A 13,193-nucleotide genomic window follows, 5' to 3' on the forward strand; every position below is an offset into this window, starting at 1 on the left:
GTGAGTATTTCCTAATGTTTTGTTAGTTTGGTTTTTGCAATTTAAACAGTATTTTTCTTTAAGCACTTCCAAAATGTTGAAAACTATAGTAAAAAAATGTAGTAGTAATAAAATGTAATTGAAGTATGTGCCACATGCTGCCAGTTAAAAAAACTAAACAAAAAAATACAGATTTCCCAATGAAATTTATTTTCAAGTGAATGAGTTTTTTAAACATTTTAAATAACAAATTCTAAAAGATTGGCAATAGAAAAAAGCAAAATTAAACACAATAGATTTCAGCAACACCACAATGTCAGACACTTAAATAAATTTAATTAAAAGCTAAAGCTTCAATAAGTGACTTTTAAAGAATATAAATTCAAAACGACTTCATTTTAAATGCTCCAATAATAACCCAGCAAAATGTTTGCTTAAATTATTTAATGAAAATTTAAACAATTTTCGATTTCGTTTAGCTTCATTTCATTTCTTTACTTTTTATTTCATTTCCCATAAATTTTCTTTTAAAATCTTTTACAACTCGCTGGGTTATGTCTGCTTCATTTGATTAACAATTTGTTCACATTGTTTCTTACAAATAGTAGCATCCATCCATCCATTCATCATCTATAGTTTTTCTTCTTTTGTCTTTTATTTTTATGGTTTATTTTTACTACATACAATTCTGCTCCTCCTCTGCTGAATAAAATTCTGACAATAAACACCACCCAAATCCCTTTCGGCTTTGAAAAACTAATACATATAATTAAGATTTTGCTTTTAGCAGCAAAACCAAAATGGAAAATAAAACTATAGCAGGAAATTAAACTATATGAAAAGAAAAATCTGTAAAACAAAGAGCTATAGATTTCTCATTTACTTTAGCAAAAATCTCTGAACTTAATTTAATTTCCTTTTAGCTGGAACTAACTTTTTTCAAATTAAACATAAATCTCTAGCAAATCTCGTCTGTGTTTTTTATTAACTCTGTTCATTAAAAGTTTCCAATTCAAAAATCTCAATGTTATTTGCCCAGCTAGGGGGGTGACTAAAAATTTTTCAAAATAAAATAAAAATCGAAAAACATTTGCTCTAAAACTCTTTACATTTTTCCAGAAATACATAATGAATTTATGAATGAACGTGTTCGAATATTTATTCAAACAAATACACATATACATATAAAACCACACAAGTTTAAATTACAAATATGTGAGGTAAAATCAGGTAGTAATTTGAAGGAATATATTCTCAGAAGATACAATTTTACAGTTTAAAGTACCTTTTTAAATTTGTTTGAAAAAATGGCATAAACAATGAATAATCATGATTTTTAGTGGTTTTTATTGTTTTTATGGCTTAAAGAATTATTTTTTAGTAATATTTTTGATTTTTAAAAAAAGTAGTAGAAAAAGTACTTTTTTTAATTTGTTTGAAAAAATGGCAAAATCATGATTTTTAATGGTTTTTATTGTTTTTATGGCTTAAAGAATTATTTTTTAGTAATATTTTTGATTTTTAAAAAAGTAGTAGAAAAAGTACTTTTTAAATTTGTATGAAAAAATGGCAAAATCAATGAATGACATGATTTTTAGTGGTTTTTATTGTTTTTATGGCTTAAAGAATTATTTTTTAGTAAAATTTTTGATTTTTAAAAAAAGTAGTAGAAAAAGTACTTTTTTAAATTTGTTTGAAAAAATGCTATAATCAATGAATAGACATGATTTTTAGTTGTTTTTATTGTTTTTATGGCTTAAAGAATTATTTTTTATTATTATTTTTGATATTTAAAAAAAGTAGTAGAAAAAGTACTTTTTTAAATTTGTATGAAAAAATGGCTAAATCAATGAATAGACATGATTTTTAGTGGTTTTTATTGTTTTTATGGCTTAAAGAATTATTTTTGATTTTTAAAAAAAGTAGTAGAAAAAGTACTTTTTTAAATTTGTTTGAAAAATTGGCATGAACAATGAATAGACATAATTTTTAGTTGTTTTTATTTTTTTATGGCTTAAAGAATTATTTTTTATTATTATTTTTGATATTTAAAAAAGTAGTAGAAAAAGTACTTTTTTTAATTTGTTTGAAAAAATGGCATAAACAATGAATAGACATGATTTTTAGTTGTTTTTATTATTTTTATGGTGGAAAGCATTATTTTTTATTATTATTTTTGATATTTAAAAAATAGCAGAAAAAGTACTTTTTTTAATTTGTATGTTAGAAAGGTTAAATGAATGAATATACCTGATTTTTAGTGGTTTTTATTATTTTTATGGTGGAAAGAATAATTTTTTACTAATATTTTTGATTTTTAAAAAAGTAGTAGAAAAAGTACTTTTTTTAATTTGTATGAAAAAATGGCAAAATCAATGAATAGCATGATTTTTAGTTGTTTTTATTATTTTTATGGTTGAAAGAATTATTTTTTATTATTATTTTTGATATTTAAAAAAGTAGTAGAAAAAGTACTTTTTTTAATTTGTATGATAAATGGTATAATCAATGAATAATCATGATTTTTAGTTGATTTTAATATTTTTATGGTTTAAAGAATTATTTTTTATTATTAGTTTTGATGTTTAAAAAAAGTAGTAGAAAAAGTACTTTTTTTAATTTGTTTGAAAAAATGGTATAAACAATGAATAGACATGATTTTTAGTTGTTTTTATTATTTTTATGTTGGAAAAAATAATTTTTTAATAATATTTTTGATTTTTAAAAAAAGTAGTAGAAAAAGTACTTTTTAAATTTCTATCTTAAGAAGGTATAATGAATAAATAGACATGATTTTTAGTTGTTTTATTATTTTTATGGTTTAAAGAATAATTTTTTACTAATATTTTTGATTTTTAAAAAACTAGTAGAAAAAGTACTTTTTTAAATTTGTTTGAAAAAATGGTAAAATCAATGAATAAACATGATTTTAGTGGTTTTTATTGTTTTTATGGCTTAAAGAATTATTTTTAAGTAATATTTTTGATTTTTAAAAAAAGTAGTAGAAAAAGTACTTTTTTAAATTTGTTTGAAAAAATGGTATAATCAATGAATAGACATGATTTTTAGTTATTTTTATTATTTTTATCTCTATCTATCTGTAGTCTAATCTAAAGCTTTTTTTAACGATTTCCTTCTTTCAAATTTCTTTTTCAAATTGCATTCCACAGGATTTGTTGGACAACATTTTGAACAACTCTTGGGATTATCATAATAATGGCAAACAGCTAACAAATAGTCAATGTTGGGACAATATTACCTTGTTTTTCCTGCTGTTGTTGCTTTGGCGTACCCTCTCTCCTGCCACATGGAACAAAAGGAATCACATCTCGATTATGGTCACGTTTGAATGTGTGCTACACAAGATGAAGTAGAAATATTTGAAAATAGAGAGTGAATAAAATAAAAAAAAAATAATTTTATGATAATAAGCTTTTGCTAGTTATCGAATATATAGAATGCAGTTTAGAGCATAGAATTTTATGCAAACAAACATAAAGGGGAATATTTCTATGTAAAATTTTTTGGTTTGTAGTTGAAATGAAGATAGTGTGAGGTAGAATTAAATACAATAATTTTGATTTTTTATAAAATTTCTATTGAATTTTTTCCTTTATGGCAAAAAAGCGGTAGAAATTTAAAAAAAATTTCAAACGTTCTATAGGTTCTTAAACAAATGAAGAGAATTTTGATAGGGAGATAAATTATATATAAGGAAGCTGGCTAAGTAAAACGAAACATTATGAAAATCAAGCCAGTTTGATTATATATTCACTAATAGCAAGTTAATATAGTTTTGCCCATCAAAACCTTCAAATTTAAATTGATTTCTTTTATAAAAATGTCTTTAGCAGTTACTGATGTTTTTGCAAGAAAATTGCATCAAAAGAAAGTAAATAATGCATCGAAAATTAAACAAATTGTTTAACATTTGATTGCGAGTGTAAGATTTTCTGACAGCGACACCTACCGAAGTTTGTTTGAAGCTTCATAAACAGTTAATTTTGAAAGCTTTTTGTTTCAATACACGAGTTATAGACAACAACCACAATACAACAGTTATTTAGTTATTTAGCACAGACACTCTGGTTTAGCAAGGTTAAGCACTGTGAAATCACAGACAAGAAACATGTGACATAAACTTTTAATGCTCGTTAATAGAGGGCGCCCACATAACTAAATTCTATGATAAAATAATTGGGTTTTAAAAAGACTTCTTTTAAAAGAAGGTTAGGATTTTAAGGAATTTTGCTATTAAACAAATAATTTTAGTTAAAAATTCTTCATGATAATGAAACTGAAGAGATAGTAAGTTCAGCTAAACCTCTCAAAGATGATTACTTGAAATCATTTTAACTAAATGTTCTTCTATTAATATTTCAAAAAGTTTCATTTATTTTTTAATAAAAAAAAACTAGCAATTGCATGCAACTAATATTAAAACGTGTGCAGCAAACACATCTCTACCTCCACTCTCTCTACCATCCAACAAATATAAATGACAATTTATGTTGCAGTTAAATTTATAAAGATACTGTTGCACCTAGAAATAATTTAACGCATGCGTAGCATAACCACAAAAACGTTAGAAATTCTTATTCTAACTTTAGTAACGGCTGTTTCTAAAAAAAATAAAAAAAAACAAACTAACATTGTGCAACATTAATTTGTAGGTGTTAGAAAACGACCTTGCTGATGTTTAAATAGCGTGTTTAATTATTTGATCTTGATTATTATGATGATGTTGCCTGAATGAAGAAACACCAACATTTAATGACAATTTCTTTCAATATTTGCTAATTCTTCTTTATTTTTTTTTTTTTGCAAACGCAAAGGCAGCCATGCAAGCCGCAAGCTCAAGATGTTTTCAACTTGAAAATCTGCTTAAATATGTAGTATTAAACAGATGTTTCGAATATTATTGGCTGTGATTAAAATTAAGTAGCTGCAACTAAAGAATGCCACATTAAAGCATACAATCAAAATATTAATAAACATGCAACATCGTATTTAGCATGAAGAAATAACGGTTTAGAGAAATACAAAGAATAAGGAAGAGATAAAAAGAAAAATTAATTAATTAAAGGATTTAATAAGTATAGAATATTTGTATGGAAAATTATCGCTCAAAACAAACTGACTAGAAAAGAGAGCCTATAGATGTGAGGCCATAGACGAGAGACTCTAGGCGAGGAGAGACTTTAGTAGAGAGACTCTATACGAGAGATTATAGAAGAGAGACTCTAACGAGATATTATAGACGAGAGACTATAGACTTGAGATTTTAGACGACAGATTATATACGAAAGATTCTAGAGGAGAGACTCTAGAGAAGAGACTCTAGATGAGAGACTCTAGAGAAGAGATTATAGACGAGTGACATTAGACGAGAGACTTTATACGAGAGATTATAGACGAGAGGCTAGAGACGATAGACAATAGAAGAGAGACTAATGACTCTAGACGAGAGACTTTAGACGTGAGACTATAGATGAGGAGATACTTTAGTCGAGAGACTATAAACGAGGAGAGACTTTAGTAGAGAGACTCTATACGAGAGATTATAGACGAGAGACTCTAACGAGATATTATAGACGTGAGATTCTTGACTAGAGATTATATACGAAAGACCCTAGAGGAGAGACTCTAGAGAAGAGATTATAGAAGGGATACATTAGACGAAAGATTTCAGACGAGAGACTATAGACGAGCAATTATAGACGAGAGATAATAGAAGAGAGATTACAGACGAAAGAAAATAGACGAGGGAATACAAACGTGATTATAGTTGACTAAGGACAGGACTAATGCCAGGACTAATGCCAGGACTAAGGACAGGACTAAGGGCAGGACTAAGGACAGGACTAAGGACAGGACTAAGGACAGGACTAAGGACAGGACTAAGGACAGGACTAAGGACAGGACTAAGGACAGGACTAAGGACAGGACTAAGGACAGGACTAAGGACAGGACTAAGGACAGGACTAAGGACAGGACTAAGGACAGGACTAAGGACAGGACTAAGGACAGGACTAAGGACAGGACTAAGGACAGGACTAAGGACAGGACTAAGGACAGGACTAAGGACAGGACTAAGGACAGGACTAAGAACAGGACTAAGGACAGGACTAAGGACAGGACTAAGGACAGGACTAAGGACAGGACTAAGGACAGGACTAAGGACAGGACTAAGGACAGGACTAAGGACAGGACTAAGGACAGGACTAAGGACAGGACTAAGGACAGGACTAAGGACAGGACTAAGGACAGGACTAAGGACAGGACTAAGGACAGGACTAAGGACAGGACTAAGGACAGGACTAAGGACAGGACTAAGGACAGGACTAAGGACAGGACTAAGGACAGGACTAAGGACAGGACTAAGGACAGGACTAAGGACAGGACTAAGGACAGGACTAAGGACAGGACTAAGGACAGGACTAAGGACAGGACTAAGGACAGGACTAAGGACAGGACTAAGGACAGGACTAAGGACAGGACTAAGGACAGGACTAAGGACAGGACTAAGGACAGGACTAAGGACAGGACTAAGGACAGGACTAAGGACAGGACTAAGGACAGGACTAAGGACAGGACTAAGGACAGGACTAAGGACAGGACTAAGGACAGGACTAAGGACAGGACTAAGGACAGGACTAAGGACAGGACTAAGGACAGGACTAAGGACAGGACTAAGGACAGGACTAAGGACAGGACTAAGGACAGGACTAAGGACAGGACTAAGGACAGGACTAAGGACAGGACTAAGGACAGGACTAAGGACAGGACTAAGGACAGGACTAAGGACAGGACTAAGGACAGGACTAAGGACAGGACTAAGGACAGGACTAAGGACAGGACTAAGGACAGGACTAAGGACAGGACTAAGGACAGGACTAAGGACAGGACTAAGGACAGGACAGGACTAAGGACAGGACTAAGGACAGGACTAAGGACAGGACTAAGGACAGGACTAAGGACAGGACTAAGGACAGGACTAAGGACAGGACTCAGGACAGGACTCAGGACAGGACTAAGAACAGGACTAAGGACAGGACTAAGGACAGGACTAAGGACAGGACTAAGGACAGGACTAAGGACAGGACTAAGGACAGGACTAAGGACAGGACTAAGGACAGGACTAAGGACAGGACTAAGGACAGGACTAAGGACAGGACTAAGGACAGGACTAAGGACAGGACTAAGGACAGGACTAAGGACAGGACTAAGGACAGGACTAAGGACAGGACTAAGGACAGGACTAAGGACAGGACTAAGGACAGGACTAAGGACAGGACTAAGGACAGGACTAAGGACAGGACTAAGGACAGGACTAAGGACAGGACTAAGGACAGGACTAAGGACAGGACTAAGGACAGGACTAAGGACAGGACTAAGGACAGGACTAAGGACAGGACTAAGGACAGGACTAAGGACAGGACTAAGGACAGGACTAAGGACAGGACTAAGGACAGGACTAAGGACAGGACTAAGGACAGGACTAAGGACAGGACTAAGGACAGGACTAAGGACAGGACTAAGGACAGGACTAAGGACAGGACTAAGGACAGGACTAAGGACAGGACTAAGGACAGGACTAAGGACAGGACTAAGGACAGGACTAAGGACAGGACTAAGGACAGGACTAAGGACAGGACTAAGGACAGGACTAAGGACAGGACTAAGGACAGGACTAAGGACAGGACTAAGGACAGGACTAAGGACAGGACTAAGGACAGGACTAAGGATTCTGAACCAAAAGAACATCTTTTGAGGCCAATAACGAATGAAACCAATTTCGGATTCTATATTCTGAAGTGAAGCGTTTCCCAGAGAGAGTGTTCTGCGGCATGGTCTGGTCTATAAGGCGGGTGAGGCAAAAACTCCCAACCACTTCATTCTGAATAGTTTTGAACAGGTATTGCATAATGTGACCGAGCTTTGTCATGATGGAATATTACGGTTTTATGTCTAGCCGCATATTCTGGTCGCTTCAAACGAATCAGTTGCATTCAGTACTGGTTCCCTGTGATAGTCTGGTCAGATTTCAGCAGCTCATAATAGATTGGACCTTTTTGCTCCCAGCAAAATACAGAGAATTACCTTAGTGCCATGGGTATTTGGCTTTGGTGTCGCGATCTCCTATGCTTCGGGTTATTATAATGGATCCATTTTTGCTTCGTCTAAGCATCATTTCGGAAATGCAAAATCGTCTTTCAAACGTATTGAAATTGCTGATTGAGTAGCTTCCAACGGTTTTGCAAGCTCTTGATGAGTTTGATGAGTTTTGGCTGGACTGGGCGATCTTTGTCGCGCAAACTATTTCTCGCATGTTGAAACCAAAGGAACAAATTCACGATAGGCTTTGGTTCCAAATGTAACTTTTAATCGACTATCTTATTGAGCACATGTTGATTTCATTTCAACATTTGTTTGCCTCATTTCTTAGTTATCATGTGTAGCTGAGTCTAGTGTGTGTTTGTGTTTAAATCTTGGCTGCCGTTTTGTCAATTGAAGAATTTTGTTGCTATTAATGTTGTTGCATGTTCGTGCTAATAAATTTCAATTCAATTGTTCTAAAAGAATAATACGTCGTAAACAAAAAAATTGTCAATTTAACTTTGATTTTCTTTTCTTTATTTTTTTTGTTGATGTTCGATTTTTGGCTAAAAAGAAATTCTATCATGATGATGATGATGATGCTGATCGTCTAACGGTTCATTATGTTTTGAGTTTTTACTGTTGCAAATGACGATGACAACATGCAACAATACGACATATTGTCAAAACAAAAACAACAGTTGCAACATTAGCTCGTACATACATACAATTGTACATTTAGACATTTGAAATTTTCCATAAACGCAAAATTTTTGTTTGTTTACTATGATTCAAATGCTGTAAAAGCTAGAAAAGAAACTGAGACAGTCAGTCAGTCACTGCATGTTTTTGGTGGCTTTTTTTAAGGCCTTTTTCCTAAATGAGCTGAGGAGTAGAACAAAAGGAAACCTACAACAGGCAACATATTGCAAGATAAACATCTTTGACAATGACTAAATCAACATGAAAATGTTTTCCCTGCATACAATTGTTTTTTGTGGTTTTTGTGTTTGCTGGCTAAAGAAGAGTATTTTATTTACAACAATTGGCAATTGATCACATGTTGGCAAAACTGTCAAACCTTGTCCATCACATTTCTAGTTTTTCCATATGGAAATCGCTCCACAAAGCAACTGAAACAAAAAGAATCCTTTCCTTTAAGAAATGGAACACAGATCTTATGTTAGCAATTTTTTAATGGGAATTTGTTTGGCAATTTTCAATGTTTAACAATATGGGAAACAAACTAAGCAATTTGAATTCTAAGCAATTCTCCTACAGCTTTTGCAGTCAACTTGTTAAATGTCAATAATTTTCACAAAACTTAAACTCAAACATCTTTCATAATCATGCTTGTTTTTCCTGGTAATTCTCATAATTTTCAATGGGCAAAACATGTTCATCTTTAAGAATTTCCTAGTAAATCCTTGTCTAAGTCATGGTCTGCAATAGTGTTGCTGCTGCTGCAGCTGATGACGATGACAACCTTAACATTGGGTCTAATGCATTGACCTCTGTTTAATATTCTTTAATATTTTTCATGTTGTGTGCCTCTCATACTCACAATACGTACCATAAGCGCCATGTTTAGGCATAAATTCTTCATCAAGTTCTTTTTTTTTGTTGTTGTTTTTTTGACTCGTTTATCTTGTCTGCAATAGCTACTTGTAGATGTTGCAACATTGATGTGGCTGCAGCTTCATCATGCCACTTCTCTGCTTGGTTACCTTAAGTTTAATGGCTGGTTGGTTTGTTGGCTAGCTAGCTGACTGGCTGGCGCTTATGCCAATAAAGTCTTAATAAATATAAAAATCTGTTCTTTTTTCCAATAGTCATTGTAGCTGGTTATTGTGGGTCAATTTACCGATAAGGTAAAATTGGGACTGGTAAGCACAATCAGTTAATACTCAGGGGCATTTGTTGACAAAAAGAATAAAGTAATTTTAACAAGCATTAATCTAAAGCTAAAAATTTCCTTAAAAGCAACCAATGAAAAGTTTTAAAATCCAAATATTCAATAAAAAATCTTCAGTCTGCAAATTTCCTTAATGGAAATCTATCAATGGTCTCAAGACATGAAATTTTCTTAAAGAAAATCAATCAATGACTTAAAATTTCCCTATGAAAATCAATCGTCTTAAGACTAGGAAGGATTGGATGGATAGGAAGGATAGGAAGGATAGGAAGGATAGGAAGGATAGGAAGGATAGGAAGGATAGGAAGGATAGGAAGGATAGGAAGGATAGGAAGGATAGGAAGGATAGGAAGGATAGGAAGGATAGGAAGGATAGGAAGGATAGGAAGGATAGGAAGGATAGGAAGGATAGGAAGGATAGGAAGGATAGGAAGGATAGGAAGGATAGGAAGGATAGGAAGGATAGGAAGGATAGGAAGGATAGGAAGGATAGGAAGGATAGGAAGGATAGCAAGGATAGGAAGGATAGAAAGGATAGAAAGGATAGAAAGGATAGAAAGGATAGAAAGGATATGAAAGATAGGAAGGATAGGAAGGATAGGAAGGATAGGAAGGATAGGAAGGATAGAAAGGATAGAAAGGATAGGAAGGATAGGAAGGATAGGAAGGATAGGAAGGATAGCAAGGATAGGAAGGATAGGAAGGATAGGAAGGATAGGAAGGATAGGAAGGATAGGAACGATAGGAACGATAGGAAGGATAGGAAGGATAGGAAGGATAGGAAGGATAGGAAGGATAGGAAGGATAGGAAGGATAGGAAGGATAGGAAGGATAGGAAGGATAGGAAGGATAGGAAGGATAGGAAGGATAGGAAGGATAGGAAGGATAGGAAGGATAGGAAGGATAGGAAGGATAGGAAGGATAGGAAGGATAGGAAGGATAGGAAGGATAGGAAGGATAGGAAGGATAGGAAGGATAGGAAGGATAGGAAGGATAGGAAGGATAGGAAGGATAGGAAGGATAGGAAGGATAGGAAGGATAGGAAGGATAGGAAGGATAGGAAGGATAGGAAGGATAGGAAGGATAGGAAGGATAGGAAGGATAGGAAGGATAGGAAGGATAGGAAGGATAGGAAGGATAGGAAGGATAGGAAGGATAGGAAGGATAGGAAGGATAGGAAGGATAGGAAGGATAGGAAGGATAGGAAGGATAGGAAGGATAGGAAGGATAGGAAGGATAGGAAGGATAGGAAGGATAGGAAGGATAGGAAGGATAGGAAGGATAGGAAGGATAGGAAGGATAGGAAGGATAGGAAGGATAGGAAGGATAGGAAGGATAGGAAGGATAGGAAGGATAGGAAGGATAGGAAGGATAGGAAGGATAGGAAGGATAGGAAGGATAGGAAGGATAGGAAGGATAGGAAGGATAGGAAGGATAGGAAGGATAGGAAGGATAGGAAGGATAGGAAGGATAGGAAGGATAGGAAGGATAGGAAGGATAGGAAGGATAGGAAGGATAGGAAGGATAGGAAGGATAGGAAGGATAGGAAGGATAGGAAGGATAGGAAGGATAGGAAGGATAGGAAGGATAGGAAGGATAGGAAGGATAGGAAGGATAGGAAGGATAGGAAGGATAGGAAGGATAGGAAGGATAGGAAGGATAGGAAGGATAGGAAGGATAGGAAGGATAGGAAGGATAGGAAGGATAGGAAGGATAGGAAGGATAGGAAGGATAGGAAGGATAGGAAGGATAGGAAGGATAGGAAGGATAGGAAGGATAGGAAGGATAGGAAGGATAGGAAGGATAGGAAGGATAGGAAGGATAGGAAGGATAGGAAGGATAGGAAGGATAGGAAGGATAGGAAGGATAGGAAGGATAGGAAGGATAGGAAGGATAGGAAGGATAGGAAGGATAGGAAGGATAGGAAGGATAGGAAGGATAGGAAGGATAGGAAGGATAGGAAGGATAGGAAGGATAGGAAGGATAGGAAGGATAGGAAGGATAGGAAGGATAGGAAGGATAGGAAGGATAGGAAGGATAGGAAGGATAGGAAGGATAGGAAGGATAGGAAGGATAGGAAGGATAGGAAGGATAGGAAGGATAGGAAGGATAGGAAGGATAGGAAGGATAGGAAGGATAGGAAGGATAGGAAGGATAGGAAGGATAGGAAGGATAGGAAGGATAGGAAGGATAGGAAGGATAGGAAGGATAGGAAGGATAGGAAGGATAGGAAGGATAGGAAGGATAGGAAGGATAGGAAGGATAGGAAGGATAGGAAGGATAGGAAGGATAGGAAGGATAGGAAGGATAGGAAGGATAGGAAGGATAGGAAGGATAGGAAGGATAGGAAGGATAGGAAGGATAGGAAGGATAGGAAGGATAGGAAGGATAGGAAGGATAGGAAGGATAGGAAGGATAGGAAGGATAGGAAGGATAGGAAGGATAGGAAGGATAGGAAGGATAGGAAGGATAGGAAGGATAGGAAGGATAGGAAGGATAGGAAGGATAGGAAGGATAGGAAGGATAGGAAGGATAGGAAGGATAGGAAGGATAGGAAGGATAGGAAGGATAGGAAGGATAGGAAGGATAGGAAGGATAGGAAGGATAGGAAGGATAGGAAGGATAGGAAGGATAGGAAGGATAGGAAGGATAGGAAGGATAGGAAGGATAGGAAGGATAGGAAGGATAGGAAGGATAGGAAGGATAGGAAGGATAGGAAGGATAGGAAGGATAGGAAGGATAGGAAGGATAGGAAGGATAGGAAGGATAGGAAGGATAGGAAGGATAGGAAGGATAGGAAGGATAGGAAGGATAGGAAGGATAGGAAGGATAGGAAGGATAGGAAGGATAGGAAGGATAGGAAGGATATGCTAAAAATAAATCCCCTGATAAATATATTTGTAGACAAATTGTAAAAAATTTGGCAAGTATAGACTAATTTGCTCCCAATACTGGCCATCCCATCTCCTTTAAAACAACATTGTTTTAACGACCACCGTATTTTTTTGTAAGAATTTTGTAAAATTTCATAATTATTAGAAAAACAATGAAAATATCTAATATTCTCCGCCAAAGGCAAACAAAAATCCATACAAAACTAACATAACATCGAACACTTGATTTCATATGCTAGCATCAAATCATGTTAACAAGTTTATGACATTTGTAGAACACATTTCCCCAATAAACATTTTCTGCT

At 34.6% G+C, this 13,193-nt stretch overlaps 1 protein-coding gene across 1 annotated transcript; it reads right to left on the reverse strand.

Moving 5' to 3' along the window:
• Positions 1-5,761: 5,761 nt before the first annotated feature.
• LOC135958724 (helicase SRCAP-like) lies at positions 5,762-7,746 on the reverse strand. The gene is made up of 2 exons (XM_065509616.1): positions 6,949-7,746; positions 5,762-6,904 (listed from the first exon to the last, which is right to left on the reverse strand). The coding sequence occupies exons 1-2, from the start codon at positions 7,744-7,746 to the stop codon at positions 5,762-5,764; spliced, it is 1,941 nt and encodes a 646-aa protein (XP_065365688.1).
• Between the last annotated feature and the right edge of the window lie 5,447 nt (positions 7,747-13,193).

Source organism: Calliphora vicina, chromosome 4 (assembly GCF_958450345.1).
Source record: "Calliphora vicina chromosome 4, idCalVici1.1, whole genome shotgun sequence".
Lineage (NCBI taxonomy): Eukaryota > Metazoa > Arthropoda > Insecta > Diptera > Calliphoridae > Calliphora > Calliphora vicina.